The sequence below is a fragment of the Ambystoma mexicanum genome, chromosome 1p (genome assembly GCF_040938575.1).
Source record: "Ambystoma mexicanum isolate Mex_15411 chromosome 1p, UKY_AmexF1_1, whole genome shotgun sequence".
NCBI classification, from domain to species: Eukaryota; Metazoa; Chordata; class Amphibia; order Caudata; family Ambystomatidae; genus Ambystoma; species Ambystoma mexicanum.
The window spans coordinates 580,432,171-580,449,231 of record NC_090921.1 but is presented as its reverse complement, the minus strand read 5'-3'; the positions used below and the strand labels follow the sequence as shown (position 1 = coordinate 580,449,231).

General features: G+C 42.5%; 1 protein-coding gene across 4 annotated transcripts in view; it reads left to right on the top strand.

The window, feature by feature from the left end:
• JSRP1 (junctional sarcoplasmic reticulum protein 1) overlaps positions 1–17,061 on the top strand; it is an 835,213-nt gene that overhangs the window by 197,912 nt on the left and 620,240 nt on the right. Inside the window, exon 1 of one of the 4 annotated variants that reach the window (XM_069649525.1) lies at positions 13,869–13,903. The exons of the other annotated variants lie outside the window; for them this stretch is intronic. Within the exon in view, the coding sequence (XP_069505626.1) occupies positions 13,888–13,903 (16 nt within the window). The 5' untranslated portion in view covers positions 13,869–13,887. Of the gene's footprint in view, positions 1–13,868; positions 13,904–17,061 lie in introns of those variants that run through there. 4 annotated transcript variants of the gene reach the window in all.

Below are 17,061 nucleotides of genomic sequence, written 5' to 3'. Positions count from 1 at the left end.
GCAGAGGTTATGATAGGGCAGCACCCGAAATGTTTAGATGTCCTCGAACTGTCCGCAGACCTCTACAAAATGCACAGGGCCCTGCTCCATTTATTTACCACTTCTTTTTTTAAACTGTGAAAGGCGGCTCTGAAAAGAACCTTATTGTTTTGGGATTTTTACACACAACACACTAGGAGAGGAGGGGAAAGGAAGGTAAGGAAGGGACACCAACCACAGGGATAAGAAAGGGCAGGTGGAGAGAGGAAGATGTAGGGTGGGCCTTATTTAGGTAGTGGGCAGACCTTCTCATTAGCATAGTCTTGAAAGCACTCCGAAGACTCTCCCCCTGCAGAGTACTGCGTCGCAGTACATACACAATATTGTGACCCTCGAAAGGTAAGGTAAGGGTCAACAGCATCGTGAATGGCCTGTGAGGCAGCCGGAGGGATGCGCTGTCCCACAGGAGTGTCTCTTGTGGTGACAGGAGCGCAAACGGAGGATGTGGTAGAGGAACTCAACCTACTACGTTGATTACAAGGTACAACCTTGCGAATGGCCCCACTGTGGAACGACCTTAGGTGTCACTTCATAGATGTACCAAAGCTGTACGAACTAGGCCTCCTGCGTCTCAGCACCATGTGGCACTGATTGCAGGTGACCTTGTTCGCACACGCTTTTGGCACTCCACTCTGAATGGTAAACGGTCTGTGCTGTCCGCGGTCAGATTGGACACACAAAAAAGGCCCTAAAAGTTTCAAAAAATATGTGGAAAGTCAGGGTCAGTGTCTGGGACATGTGCAATGGTGAATATTTACTGTAAAATACTTTGGATTGCCCAAAAAGTACTTTTCAAATGTTCGCGGTCCCGAACAGTGTCCACATATCAGGACACATGCTCAGCGTGGGTGCGGTCACATGATGATGTTGCGAACACGTCCTGCACATGAACGGTCGTGCGCATGCGGACGGGTGTTCTACGGACAGTGTTCGGGTCCTCAAACTAATTAAAAGTGCGACACAAGTAATACGGACAGTTATGGACAGGCGCAATGTTCGTAGGACTTATGGGTGTGGTGCGCATGTGCGTAGATGTTCTACAGACAGTACGGACAGGCAAAGTGTCCTTAGAACACCTCCATTTGGGTTAATTGCGAACATTCCGGACACCTAGTGTGTTCTAAGAACAGTTTCATCTTGCCTGTGGACAGTAGGGACAGGTATAGTGTCCTCAGGACACCCCCATTTTGGTTAATTCCGGACATTCCGGGCACCGAAAGTGTTCTAAGAACAGTTCTATCTTGCTTGCGGACAGTGTGGACAGGCATAGTGTCCTTAAGACACCTCCATTTTGGTTAATTCCGGACATTCCGAACACCAAAAGTGTTCTAAGAACAGTTTCATCTTGCCTGCGGACAGGACGGACAGGTAAAGTGTCCTCAGGTCACCCCCATTTTGGTTAATTGCTGACTTCCAGACACCTGCGCTGTCCGCGGACACCTTAACTGCCTTTTTTAAAAAAAATATACAGATATAAAATGTATGAAAGAGACGGGGAAGCAGAAACTGACATAAACACAGGGGAATCAGGGGTTTGGAGAGGATGGATGGGAGGGGATGAAGAGATGGATGTCTCATCAAAACACTTTTCTTGGTGTTGAGGGTTTGGGGATAGTTGACTGGGACATGGAGAGGGGGAACAAGTGCATGTGGGACAATGATATTGTATTTTTTCTTTTATGTGGTCCTCCACAAAATGTTTCAAAACATTGACATTTTCCATAAGCATGTCCATTTTTTGTTCCATGCACTGCAGAGTATTTTCTAAGGTCTCTTTTGGTGTTTTATTTTCAATGTTTTTATGGTCTGTTAAAAAAAAATATATGTTAAGTACAGAAAGTAATGATTATTAATTTGCTTATATAGAGAAGTGTGTACCATTAGTATCACTGTCTGTCTTCAGACATTTCCTCACGTGGGAAATTTTCCTCAAGCCATTCCAAAGTACTTGATGTTTCTGTGTAAAAAAAAAAAATATTACTTTTAGTGTACCAAGTACAGAAAGTTTAGAAATATATAAGAAAAATTAAGTTTACTTACTAATTTCTGGTAAGTTGTGTTCTTACTGTTGTGTAGGTCTGCTGTTGCTCTTAGCTATGCAGTTTCTGTCAGGTAATTATGCTGGAGGCATATCTTTTTTGTTGTGGTATATTCCATTCTAGTACATATGGTATTCAAATGGATGGTTGATGTGTTACATATATAGGTTCCATTTCTTATTTATTGTTACATATGGTTCTACGTGATTTCGCCGACCTATTTTTGGTCGTGGTACTTTTCATCGCTGGATTTTACATTGCCAGAAACCCTGTTTTTTTTTTTTTTTTTTTATTCTGGGGGCGTTCCCCCCCCAGATCCCACGCTTACTATTATAATAATACCCCAACTCCAACAAAACAACCCCCAAAATAAAAAAACAAAAAAAAGGGGTTTCTGGCGATGTAAAATCCGGCGATGAAAAGTACCACGACCAAAAATAGGTCGGCGAAATGCATGCATACCGTTACATATAATGTGTTTATGTGCTGCTTTTTGAACTATTTAAGTGTTTATTTAGCATGACAGAACAATCTAAGATACCCCCTGAGTTTTTGGGTAGCGTTGATGTTGTCCGCGTCCGTCCACGGACATCAAAATCACTAGCAGGGGGTTCAGCATGTTATATGTATATAGAATAAGGGAATCTTAGTAAACATCTATGAAATTCACACTATGTATATGTGCATTCAGTAAAAAAAAACTTTGATAAAGGGACGTTATGGTTAAGTTGCATTGCTAAAAACCTATGAAATTCAGTAAAAAAACGTTGTTAAAGGGACGTTATGGTTAAGTTGCGCTACTAAAATCCTATGAAATTCAGTAAAAAAACTTTGTTAAAGGGACGTTATGGTTCCAAGTAAAACTGAAAAACCCCTGAAATACACCAGTTATGGTAAGCTATGCAACCATAACTCGCGCCACCACCGTGCATTGCTAAGACTAACACCCAGGACATCAAAGATGACATCACAAATGTCATTGATGACATCACATGTCTAACTCGCTGTTTTTTCTTTTAGTGATATATCTTAGACAGTAATAGTTAGGAACAAAGAAATAAAAAAGTACTATATTTGTAGACTTATATTTCAAATGTTTTCTTACAATAATTCACTTAGGGTCTACTCACAGCATATGAAATATATACATAATACACACTTAAAAGATAGCAATGCTTTCTGTGTATGAAGATAATCGGTAAGGTTATCAACACTTTCTTCTGTTTTTTTTATTACTGTACTTTCTCTGGATGTGTTCATATTTGTATTTGTATTACTTTTTTAGGGTACAGTCACAAGTACTGGGTTTGAAGCAGAGCAATATTTTCTGTGCATAAAGATAATCAGTTAGGTTGTGAACACTTTCTGCTTCTACTGCTTTTTTTTTTGCATACTTCACTTTCTCTATACATATTTATATTTGTATGTGTTGTGTCATTCTGTTTTGTATGTAGTAATGAAATTATGTAGTCAGTGGTTTTATTAGCTACTTATTACATGTTGCACAGTACAGAAAACTCTAATAAGAAAGCAATTATTATTTTACTATTCAACATGTGAAAAATATGAACATTGCACTACCATCATGTATGCTGCACACAATCCTCATATTTATACATGAGTAGCTTAGTATATTGTTAGGAACTTCATAATAGAACGCTATTTATATTGATGCATTGTCTAATGCACTACATAGCTCAAGATATCTATTCCAATGATCCTTAACACTTTTTCTGTCAACATTATAATAAGAATCCCTTGTACAGAGTTTTTATAAAAAGTAAATACACGTGTGATTTCATCAGTGATGTCATCAATGACATTTGTGATGTCATCTTTGATGTCCTGGGTGTTAGTCCTAGCAATGCACGGTGGCGGCGCGAGTTATGGTTGCATGGCTTACCATAACTGGCGAATTTCAGGGGTTTTTCGGTTTTACTTGGAACCATAATGTCCCTTTAACAACGTTTTTTTCTGAATATATATATATATACACAAGTACTGTTTGCTGCAAGACATCAGCTCGCTGTTGGATCTGCTGCCAGCGCGCCGTTGGAACATCGAGACGTACTGCCCTATGAAGTCAGGAGCGGCTTTGGTGTTGTGCTACTGATTTTTCCCTTGGAGGACGTCTGAACTTGTGACACCCTGCCTGCCTGGCCCGACCGCCGGGAGTAGGAGGTGACTGTGTGCCCCCATTGTTGTATTATAGGAGCCCATTGAAGCGGTGTGCCCCCATTGCTAGTACTTTAGCGGGCAACTTAGCTACTGGTGTGCCTAAATACCCCTTCTCCATTTTTTTTTCGTTTCTAAGGTTTACCCAGTCGAAGGAGGCCCCCTCTGCTGTGTGACACCTCCCCAGCTTCCATATATACCTACATCCTGGAGCACCCGCGCCGCGCACCACAAAGTACTGACAAGTACTGTTTGCTGTTTGCGGGTCACCGGGTGCCGTGACATAGTCTGCTGGGCGGTTTAAGCATCACTGGGTGGTCTCCCTTGGACACGCCTGGCCATTTGGGGCAGGCCCACGCATGTAGAGGCCTGTAACAAGGAAACCGGCAGCGGTGAGAGATTGTGAACACCGCCTCTTTGACCTGCGGTATTCTTTATTGCATTGAGTGTTGGCGTCTCATAGACGGAATTAATGTATAATTATTGTAAAGTTTGATAAAGATATATGGTACAGTAAGCTTGCACAGGTTGGAGTGCCGTTAAGCCTTGAGGCTAGAGGGACAATTGTGCACCTTTTTCTTTTCGTTTTTCTTTTTTTTCTCCCCCATAGGAGACTGCAAGCTTTATGCCTTTGATCCTGGGGGCTTTGGTGCCTAAAACAAATGGTGTACCGAAAGTGTTAGCTAGCAACTGCTAGCGTTCTGAGGTGTTTAGACTTGTTTGTCCGGGATAGCGATCATGGGGAAACAATTCCTTTTCAACTAACAGTAGGTCGTATGGTATGAGCATTTGTTGACATTGTGCCTTTTATGTGACACACTTGCTTGGTGTGTTGCAAATAGTTACCTATTTTCACTACTGAGTTGTGGTACTTTGTCCTATTTTGCTCATCCCTCCTTTAGACTCTTCTCTCAGATATAGTACCCCTTCACTACGTTTGAGAGAGAGGGGAGGTGGTCTACTTGATTAAGTGTTCCCAAGCAGTTGTTGTGGAAGGTTGTGTCCTTCTTTCTCTTTGGTCCCATTTGTTTCTGCTTTTCTATACATTAAGGGTACATCTTCACTAGCTTCTACCTATTAGAGGCGGCTCCAGTTGCTGATCATGAGCCGAGACTTAAGAAGCGGTTGTAAGTCAGGTTTTCCACCGAAGGCCCCTGCGAAGCACGTAGGGAATAAAGCTCACAATAGCACCCTACCCTTGCTACCTACTAACAAAAAGTCTTTACTATCTATATCAATTTCGTCTGATGAGCGGGCTGTTGGGCCAGATTCAGAAGGGGTATCTGAGGCCCTTAAAGTGGAAGACTCACCTTCTCACAAGGATGTTTCCATGATTGTCCCCCCACCAGACCTAACCTTGCCAACCTTTTCTGTCCAAGAAGCTAATGAAAATGATGGGGAGGTTGGTGGTGAGGCTTCCCTTATCCATGACATAAATTGCACTCCAATGCACGAACATGAAGGTGTCCCCCATGTATCAGATACTTCGATGTTGGCACCTACAATTATAAGCGAATTAGGCAAACGAGTGCGGCTTTCATTGGGCCCCTCTTCACCAGCCTCTAGGTCATTTCCCTTTCGGGAACAAGTTCATTTCCATCTTCCTGATGAAAACTGTAAAAAGCTTTGTGACCATGGAAGGGTCCTCCCAGCCTTACCATTGAGGGGTTTGGGAGGGGGACAGTCCTAGGGATACAACAACTTTCAGGTTGACGATGTACATTCATCAGGGACTTTCCTTCCACTTGGATTGGACGCCTTTTCCCCGGGGAATGATGACGTTGATCAATCGGCCCACAAAGGTGAAGTGCGGTCATCCTCAACTCCAGAGGATTCGTCCTCCGGTACTCTTCCAAATGAGCTCTTCAATTTCCCAGTATTCTCGCGTATACTTAACCTCTTGGACAATGGCCATGAGCTAACCCATTGTTCATTAAGGGAAATGCAGGGTTATCTTGCTTTTATGAAAGATAAGATGGCTAGATTGGAAGGCTTCATTCTGGCGGAAGAACAATCTAAACCCTACTACCTTGCTCAATTTGAAAAAATGCTGGCTAGTGCTACTTCCACCTTGCTACCCCCTCTGCTTAGCAGTCTTACACGATCGCAAGGTTCTCAAACAGAAATTGGGAACTTTAACGCCTATTTGCCACAAAGATCGTACTCGCAAGCATTGCAAGGAGATAAGAGGGCTGGTTTAGAGCTCTGTGACTCAGAGGCCATCGATTTGATGGAAGTAGCTAAACTCCACCATGAGCATCTTCTACAAGTTGAACAACTACTTTTTAAGTTGGCTGCGAACCATCAACCTTTAGAGCCTACAGTCATCCATGTGGAGGAACGGACGTTGCTAATGGTATTGATGATTCACCAGACAGTCCCACAGCATTGACGGATATTATCGATGGCCAGATCACCCTTCAAGCCGTGACTCCCTCGTTGTCTTGCGAGCCAGAGGAGGGACAGGTATCGCAAGAGGGAAGGCATTTTATCTTTCGCAAGGTGAGGAAGCCCTTCCTTAGAGCACAAAAACGATTAAATCTTACTAAGGCCATGCAGAAGAAAGTGGCAAAAAAAGCAACCTTGGACACCTGTCCCCAGGTGCAAACAGATGCCAGTTCAACATGAAGTACCAAAATAGGTGCAAATTAGGATGACCTGGTATTGGATCTGTGTGATCTTAATGAGGAAAGCAAAAAACATTTACAGATTGCAGCTCTGAAAAGTGGCAATGTGCAGCTTTCCTCCCATATAACCCTTAGGGGACCGGCTGCCTAGTCACAACCTCAACTTCATTGCTTTTTTCCCAACATTATCTAAAAAAGTGTTTACTCGGGTGATTGTGGAAACAAAAGGGGTAACCTCTCCACAATTGGCGAGTGTCTTCCTGCCCTCGTCACTGATCCCTGCGGGCCAGGTCGTCGAGCCGGTAGTACAGGCAACTGTCTCATCGGCTAGTGAAGAGCAAGAGGTGACTGCCTCTAGTCTAGCGGATGTGAAGGCATCTTTGGTTTTGCCGCGGACTGTCCACACGGAGGAAGTGTCAGCTCGAAAAACCCTCTTAGCGGAGGCTTTTGCTGACACGTTGCCCTTTTCGGAAACTCCAAAGGACATGAAACTAATACTCGGTTGGGTTAGTAATCCAGACCTCAATGGCACAGCACGGATCAATAGGTCCTTTTTGATGAATTTATTCTTTCAGACTCCTGCATTAAGAAATCGATCATCAAAGGACCTAGATTGGGTAAAATTAGCGCCCCACAACAGCCATAGAGTGTTGTGTAGAGTCCAATCGCTGATAATAACTAAAATGATTCTGGACTTTACAGATGATTTTGATTCTCTTGGTCTTGCTCCATGTCTGTTTGCGGATATGGAGAGTGCTTGGGCATTTCTGGACTTTGTACCAACTCCCCAAATAGAACGTACTGAAGGTCCAGTACTGGCCCCTTTCGAGTCTCACGCCAACCAATTATCTTTACAATCGGCCTCACTGACGCAAGCCTTAAGTAGCCTATCTTGGTTGGAGCCCTTGATTAAAGTGGCTGTATCCATGAAGACTGCTACTCTAGAATCATAACTGGCCAGTATTATTGTCGCCTCCTGGAATTGTTGTGGTGTAAGCCATCTCAGGGCATGGCATGGACGGGTCGGGAGTGACCTTAAACCTGACATTTTATTGTTGCAGGAAACGGTGGCGCTAGATAATATCGTGCCAGACGGATATACAGGTTTTAGTGTTCCGGCACGACGTGCTCAATCTGGTCGTCCATTTGGTGGTATTGCTATCCTTGTTAACAATGGCTTGAAGGTGGCGCCATGTCTTTTAGACAAATCTGAGTCATGCATACTGGTGGAATTGATGCTTAATCACTGTAAAGTCCCGGCACTGCTCTTGTTGTCTATTTATTGGAATCCGAGCGCAGTGTCCCTGGATTCGGTTTTAGAAGAACTAAATCGAATTTTAGGCCATGCTTCTCTTTCTTGCCCTAACCATGAAATTGTGATTGGAGACGACCTGAACTCGTATTTAGAACTGAAGGGTACCGCTCGGCCTGCTCTTCACCATATGTTCTCCAAGCTTTTCAGAGAGGAAGTCGATGGGCAAACTTTTTTGAAGCATGGGGTACCTACCCGATCCAACTTGCGACACACTCTATTAAAACCTCTTGGCAGCGCAAAACAGCATCGTCTCTTATCGATTACTTGTTTGCATCAAGAGTGTGTTCTGGCTTGCTCGCCCCCGTTTCAGTTTTGGAATTGGGAGTGAGCGACCATTGTATGCTGTTTATCCGTCTACATTTGGGGATTGAGGCATATGAAGCTTCGGTTTCCGCCATTATGGTGGAAAGTGACAGGCATACTCTGTCTGTCAAATGGCACCCTTCCATCTGCCGGAAATTGGTCTTCCTGGTGAATAGGGACCTCTTAGTGATTCACAATGACCACTTGTCTGTGGGTAACGTGGCAAAAATCAACGAAATAAATCTGACGATGATTCGTAGGCATCTGGTTAGTGTAGCTAAGGATTCCCTGGTTAAGAATTTATCGCAGATTGCTCACCCCCATCTGGCATTGGTTGCAAAACTCAAAACTCAAAGAAATAGCGAACTTCATAAATTAAGACGCATGTATTAGCTTGCCAAATTATAACAGAGAAAAAAACGTAATTGTTGCTCGTTTCAAGCAGCAGTTGAAGATGCTCCGTCAGGCTGCTCACAACCTAGCCAACCAACACATGATTGATTTGCTATGCAAAAATAAAACCAGGGAATTATGGTCTATCTTAAGAAATCCCATAGATAAGGTAGACAAACGTATGGTGGCAACCATCTCTGGTGTTGAAATATGATCTGCCGGTAACTCATAGAAAGCTAGAGTTAGTTAACTTGCAGTTGAAGTTTCCCCGTGTCTGCCCTTGGGAAATCAAAGACATAATATGGGCAATCTCCTAGCTGAAATTTTCAAAAGCGGCTGGGCCAGATGGGTTACCACCTTGTGTCTTTAAGGATGATCCCAACTTTTGGGCTAGGTACCTGCTCGCTCGTTATCAGCTAATATATCAATCTGGAAAAATTCCCAAGTCATGGCTGATGGCAATTGTAATTCCAATCCACAAAAAAGGCGCATTCAGCGACCCTGTAAATTTTAGGACAATTGCCTTAATAGATACAGCAGCAAAAAATGTTGCACGGCTTGTCTTGTGTGACTTGGAAGCCCATGTCAATGCCTTTAGTATTCTTTCAAAAGCACAGGTCGGCTTTCGCTGGGCAATGGGCACGCAGTTAAATGTGTCGATTCTTGCCCACCTTCTCTCGGCAGCGCGCTCTAAGTCAAATGGTACGATCTATATGGCATCGTTAGATTTATCAGCTGCATTTGACAATGTCTTACGTAACCGCCTTTGGCAGAAGATGTTGTCCTAGGGTATCCCGCTGAGCTGGTGGCAATAATAGCCGCTCTGCATCAAAATACTTCATACAGGGTCCGTATCAGCTCAGACGGTCTGTTATCCGACAACATCCCTACGAGAATTGGTGTGAAGCAGGGCTGCAATCTGGCCGCGCTATCATTTGATCTATACCTGGCCGATATCGAGAAAATTTCGCAGGGAACTAACACCTTTCCAGTATCCTTGGGCAAGCTGCGTCTCCACTGGTTTGCATTCGCCGATGATGTCATCCTATTTGATAAGGTACCCTTCGGGCTTCAAAACAAACTAAATATCTTTCATGATTATTGTGTATTGAATAATATGACAATTAATCCAGCTAAATCTCATATTATAGTCTTTACAACTAAGAAGAAAATGCCCAGGTTCAATTTTGTCATAAATTTACATCCAATCATGATAAAAGAAGAGACAATCTATCTGGGTTACCATATATCAAGTAGTATGTCTGTCGGCGAGTGGCGCACAGTGTTGAACACTAAGCTTAATCATCTGTCTGCCCAGATGCAAATCATTTTTTCTAGGTATTGCAGATACTCTCTTATGCCCCTGCTTCACTACTATACTCTGAAAGTAGAGCCCATTCTAGTTTACTCCCTGGACGCATTTTTGTTGAAGATGGGGCCTTCATTAAATCTCTTGCAAGGCAAACTGTGGAAAAGGGTCTTAGGTTTACCTGGTTACTTACCTAATGCTATTATCTTACATGAATTGGGTTTATATCCCTTGGCTGATAAATATTATTGGCGTATGGTAAATACATTCGGTAAAATGATTTTGCCCCCAGCCAATTCTCTTTATGAGGACTTTAGGTCAATGCTTATAGAAGAACGACCGGCATCTATTATCGAATTTAAATCACGAATATTTGCCATTTTAAGATCTTTGAACATGTTGCAGCAGGACTTAATTGACTCACCGGGGAAAGTTAAAACTAGATTCTTTAAGCATGCATGGGCCCGCAATTCTGATTTGATTTCAGGTTACTCTTCATTTACTACCTATGCAACATTCAGGCATGCAGTTCCTCCTCGTTTGCCCTATGTCCTATGCTTCCATGACAAAAATGCAAGAAGGATATATATGAGATTCCGTCTGGATCTTATCCACACTGGTTCTCGTATCAGGAATTGGTCTGGGTACAGGGACCTGGGGCAGTGGGATTGCTGCCGGTTCTGCCTAATTCCTGGTGAGCTTGAAACCTTAGAACACCTGTTTATGTATTGCATCTATTTTGACCAATAAAGGCGAAGTTGTTTGGGACCCTTTTAGTCTCAAATTCCATCTTTGAATGTCACTTAGTTTGGCTGCGTTGCATGTGGGCTCAATCAAATTCTATCATGCTAGCAACTGTTAGACTTGTGATGATGATTGTTATGCGACTTCCAGCTAGATGAGAAATTTTATTAGATCGATGAATATTTTCTTTTAGGAAGAGCTGAAACTGAAATTTTGTCCCATATTGTAAAACACCTAAAGGTGTGTTTATTGTATGTTGCCTTTGTGTATTCTATGTTTTGTGGTATAGTGGGTTTTATTATGTCTCATAACGTGTTTTATACAAAGAATGTTGCGATTAAGTTATGAATTTTTGTTGATGACTATTTTTTTGTAAAGGTGTAAATTAATTTTTGCTACCAAAAATTAGAAAAGAAAAATAATATATATATATTTGAAAAAACAAAGTTGCCAAATATAGTGCACTGCCTGTCTTGTAGCTGGTGCTAGGGAAAGGGAATTATGGCAAAATCCCCAAATATTTGTAAAAACATACGAAGGTGGAGAGTTGTAACACTGCAAAAAACTCCCCAAACAATGTGTCAGACACAGTCCCTTGCAAAACCTTTCATTTTTCTCGAACGTGGATGTTAATCTGCCTGAGGAAGCTTGGTGAGACAAGCGGAACTAAGGGGGTGAGTGTTTTCTACACCTGTATGTCATGGGGAGAGGCAACTAATTTTGTGCCCTCCCTGACTATGCTTAATTGCATGTTTTGTTGGTTACATGTCTTTTTAAATTAAATAAAGACTATCTTTTTCACTAGATTTTGGTATGGTCATGTGTGCAAGGGACTGTGTCTGACACGTTGTTTGGGGAGTTTTTTTGCAGTGCTACAACTCTCCACCTTCGTGTGTTTTTTACATATATATATATATATTTCCCAGTAACTTTTGTCACTTAGCAGAGACCCCCAAATGTGAAATATGGTTCTATTTGGGACAATCCCAGTACGCAGATCTATGCATTGCCTTTTCTTACTGGGTGGGTGAGCCTGTACACATCCATCTAAAGAGTATGCACCAGTGTTTGTGCTATGAAACCTCGTCATTTTGCAGAAATAAAACTAAACTAAACCCTACACCAAACGACACAATAATTGTCACATATGGCGCTAGGGGCCTCACAAGGCAATCATCCCACCGATCTTGTCTATCCAAAGAGCTTTTCTTCCTTCCAGCATTGGAAAAATAAATCAAGGTTAGCTTTGTTAGTGATAATTTAAAATATTAAAAGGGTGTTCTGTTTTTAAAAAAAAGAAATGCACAGGGTTCTTGCACAAGTTCAACCAAACACTCAGGAAGACATGTTTCAACTTGCCCTCTGCCTTGATGGATATGGATGTGTTTGTTGCAACATTTGGCTTTGGACTTGCTTTCACAAGGTTGTGGTATGGTGAATAAGAAACAGTCCATGACGCAATAAGGTGAAGTACAAATCATGCCTCCTCTTATGTTGGAGCACTAATATCACCTGCGCCCCCCGGACATGGTGTCCTGAAGAAGGACCACTTTGATTTCTGAGTCCCTGTGATCTAATGGGCATAGATAGGTAGAGTAAGGCCTAGTCTCAGAATGCCCCACAATCCTGGTTATTAGGTGCTTAATGAAATTGCTATGATACCTTGTTTGTTACATGCAGTGCTTGCTGCCACACAGATATTTTGAGAATACCTAAAATTACTCACTTTGTCGAACTCCTAGGGAAGAATTTCAGAGCCAGCCCTACTCTGAGTCAAACTGTGGCGTTTAAGTGGTATGCATGGCATTGTTGGTAGCATGTGTAGAGAGCACCTTCAGCTATTGGCTCCTTGGCAAGTCTAGTCCCTCCTGTAGTGGCGATAAAGCCGATTAGGCTAGACAAAGAGTTGCCAGGTGACATCACATTCCCTAGGCCACCATTTTTCCTCTCCCGGAAATTATTTTTTCAAGTCATTGTAATTTAGTCATTGTAATTTATTATGTCATTCTAGCTGGAATAATTGACTAACATTGAAGCATTAACTTAAATTTCAGGGCTGAAAACATGTTGTCCCTGATGACAGTCATCTGTAAAACAAGTCCAATGATGTGGTCATCCTATTGCACCAGGTATCCTCTGCTTTTTAGGCTTTTCAGTGTGGGTCTTGTGAGAAACCTGAGGATCCCCTTGGATCCTCTGCGCAGGTGGCCAGGAAAAGGCCATCGCTCTCGGATCCCGACCCTCGGGGTGGAGAAGCAAGGGAGGATCACCTGGGTGGAGGGTCCTTGAGGATTGTGAGTGGGGTACCCAGAGGTGAGACATGGTATCCCCCTTTCCCTATAGATGACCAACCTAACCCTTCCTCGACCTTTATTGGTTACTATAAAGCTGTTACCCTCATTTCCCCACATGTGCACTTGACAGTACTGGGACGAGGAATAGGCGACAAAGAGTAGGGAACAATGTTAATTGCAGGACTACTCGTTACCATGGCAACACCCATAAGCCATAAGCCATTGACACAATGATCACGCTTTCAGCTGACGCGAGGAGACATAGTTCACTCTTTTTAGCAGTCCGTTTATAATAGATGCTCCGAATACTGTAGGAGGCTTGTTCAGATATTTTCGAGTGTTTTTTACATATGAGTTGGGAAACCGGAGCACAAAGTCTTGTCTTTAGGGCTGCTAGAGCCTACTTTTAAGAGCTAAATACTCGTGACACTGATGTTTGAATAAATGGCTATGGCAAAACTAAATATCACCAAATTTACGAAAGAGTTTCTGGATAGAGTGCTTTTTAGTGATGAAATTAACGTATTACAATCCAGGACGTGAATTCATGGAAGTACAAAGTCTACATACACGACATCTGACCATAATCTAATACTTTTTCAGGAGGGATTTACCCCATAGACCGCAATTTCTCCGAAACTGAACACATATGCAATATGAATTAGGTAAGGCATATATACCCTTCATATATCATCAGTGTACTTTCCCCATTAGCAGTGCTACAATAATATATTGATACCTGTAGCCAGATATTTGTGAACCTGAACGATTATTGGAGTAAGGTTGTGATTTCTATTTGCTATTGTATGTTTTCACAACCATGCAGTGCATGAACAAGTTATATTTGAACCTACATCAAGATATATGCATTTTTGAAGACCGATTGTGGACATTACAATTGATTTTATGTACATTTTATCTCCCTGTGTTTCCACAAACTCCCACATCACCCACCCAACACCCCTCCCTGTTGTTCTGTCATTTTACATGAACGTGTTTTGTTTTATCTAACCCATCAATGACCAATGGGGTGCAAATTAAAATTTGGCAATGATTTTGTTTTGAAATTAGTCGAAATTAGCACTGATTTGACAAAGACACTTGTTGTGTCGAAACACGTGTTATCCAAAAGGGCGCTTTGTTGTTATATGATTTTGAAAATGTGTATGCACCTAATATGACTAAAATCTAAAATCTGCTTATCAAAACATGAGTGTGGTGCAGTCCTTTATTGTGTGAGCAAACTCTTTTTTCATGTTACAATAAGAGTGTGGGGTCTATCTCTCTTTTTGCCTCACATATTTGCGACACCTGAGAAATCAGCATTGCTATATTAGGGCGAAGGACTCAGTATAGTTGGCACAAACAAAACCCCAAACATTTTTTCATGTTCCACAAATGGGCTGCATAGAGGTCAGGCTAATGAACCTGTGGACCCTTAAGACTCAAGGGGAGGTTAAGAGGTGGGGCTACATGTAAGGGACGAGGAAGCTGTTGCATCAGGAGAGAGGCAGAAGTCGTGGTGTTGAAGGTGGCTGTGACCGACCGAATTACGAAGCAGAGGTCGCTGAGGCCAGGGTCCCTGCGAGGCTGGAGACAGGTCTTGTGAGTGGCAAAGGAACTGCTGTTCCTTTCTGCCGAGGTCGAGCAGCAGACAGCGGTGCCAGGTTGGGCCATTCTACTAAGTTCGTAATTGAGTGCTCTTTACCTCCGGGTGTGGCAGAGTGCCTGGGGAGCAGCCAGAGACCCCCTTTCAGCAGAGGAAGTCAAAAGGAGAGGATTATTGGTGAAGCAAGGCAACCAAGAAGTTTGCGTGATTGGCAGAAGCACACTCGGGAGATGCCGGGTTGCGTCACACGCATACGCAAATACGCAATTCTGATACTATTACAAATGAAGAGAAAGCATTGTTAAATTCAATGCCCGATGAAAAGGCCTTCGCGAGCAGAAACAAAGTGGCAAGGCATTGTTTAAGTGAAACTGAAGGTACAACGCGTTAGGGGCAGATTGCTGGTGAGCGTTTTCCTTGTCAAATGACTGAATCTTTTTGTTTATAAAGCGTTTGATGTTGAATAAACAAAAAAGGGAGGAGGAAACTGAATATATGCATTTCCCAAGACAAGAGAATGTTGCAGCTAGTATAAGGAAGTGTGAAGGAAACATTATTGGCAAGATACATGGGCTATGCAAAGAAGAGTGATAAAACTGAAATTTCATATATGAAACAAGATCCACTCAAGCCAATAGAACTCTGGGGAATCTCAGAAAGTTGTGAGAAAGCCTTTCCAACCACAACTGAAATACTTTTCAAAGCTCAAATACTTTTTGAATGTCAAACTGATTGCAACTTTGAAATACAGTGGCAATATAATATGGCAATAAGTGTGTGACACATGGTGACAAAGCCAAGAGGCTAACCAGGAGAAACCAGGAAAGTGTTGGCTTGCACACAGCATCACAAGATTCATAAAGAGAAAACAAGTGAATGTGAATCTGGACACAGGCGCAAGAGCCGAAGAAACTGTGTGGGCTGGAGAACCTGGGGTTCCTGGTTGCGTGACCTATGATGGGTGGACCATGTGGTCTGACAACTGCACCTAGTGGCCAGTGAGCTCTAAATGGATCATCAAAATAAATGTTTTAATAAACCAAGGGGTGCTGTGAGGGAACTGGTGAAACACACCATAAGGAGGGACAAGTGGACCCATTTTGTGTTGAACATTGAAAGACTGAGATCAGTGCAAATGTTTCATTGAAGTCTTGAGGAAAGGAACCCTGGGATTTGAGGAACTACAAGTACTGTATTAAGGATGGCACCTCAAGACTCCTGTATGTGTGAACTGTGTTGCCTTGAACTTGGGGAAGGGAACCCCAAAGCCTGTATGGAATTGTATTGCATTAAATTGAGAAAGGTAATCTTGAGACTCTTTATGGAACTTTTGAAGGGAAGCTGAAAAGGAAGCTGAGAGCTGTAAGCAGCTCAGGACTTTATGTTGATCATTATTACTTTGATTATAGCATCCCTACATGTTGTTTAGTTTAGTTGTGAGGGCAAGCATAGGTGTTGGACACAGACAGACTTTTAAGTTGAATTCTTTGACTCAGACTTTCCTTAGTTCCGTTCAGGTAGGGAAATCCTACTTTAGGATAGGGCAAGTTAGGCCTTCTATCACCCAGACATTTGAGTTAATAAATTACTTGGTTTGTTTTGAATATTGAATCTGTTGTCTGTGCCATACTTCATGATGCCTTTACAGTCTCTATACTTTATTTTCTTTATGGTTTTTCTCCTGTGGCCTCAATTTCTGGGTAGAGAGAGTTGTCTTCCCAGTCTGATGTTGCATTTATTGACAGCACACAACTGGTCATCTTTTCCAAAAATGAATGTCCCAGAGTACATAAGGGAGTGTGACATCCTGTAACATCTCTTCCTAGTTGGGAGTACTGTGAGATTGTGGCTATTGAAGGATGCTCTACAGACTACTCCCTACAGACTACCTGGTTCTACTGTGTACAGTACTTCTTTACGTTGAGATATCAAACAAAATTACATAGTAAGTCTTTGATAATTAGGGGCTAACTCTAAGTGCATTCATTGGACCCCCAGCCATTCTTAGATGGTGTGGGAGGTGGCACTCCTACCGGCCCTAACTGGAAACCATCACCAGATGCTTTGCCTCCATACTGCACAGGCATGCATGCCTAGCCTGGGAAGAAGCCAGCAGTGTGGACACTGTCAGCCCAAGGGCACCTTTGCATTCTCCCTTACTGCCACATTTTCTAGTTGTAAATCAAGCAGCAGCGCTATTGTCGGATAATGAGT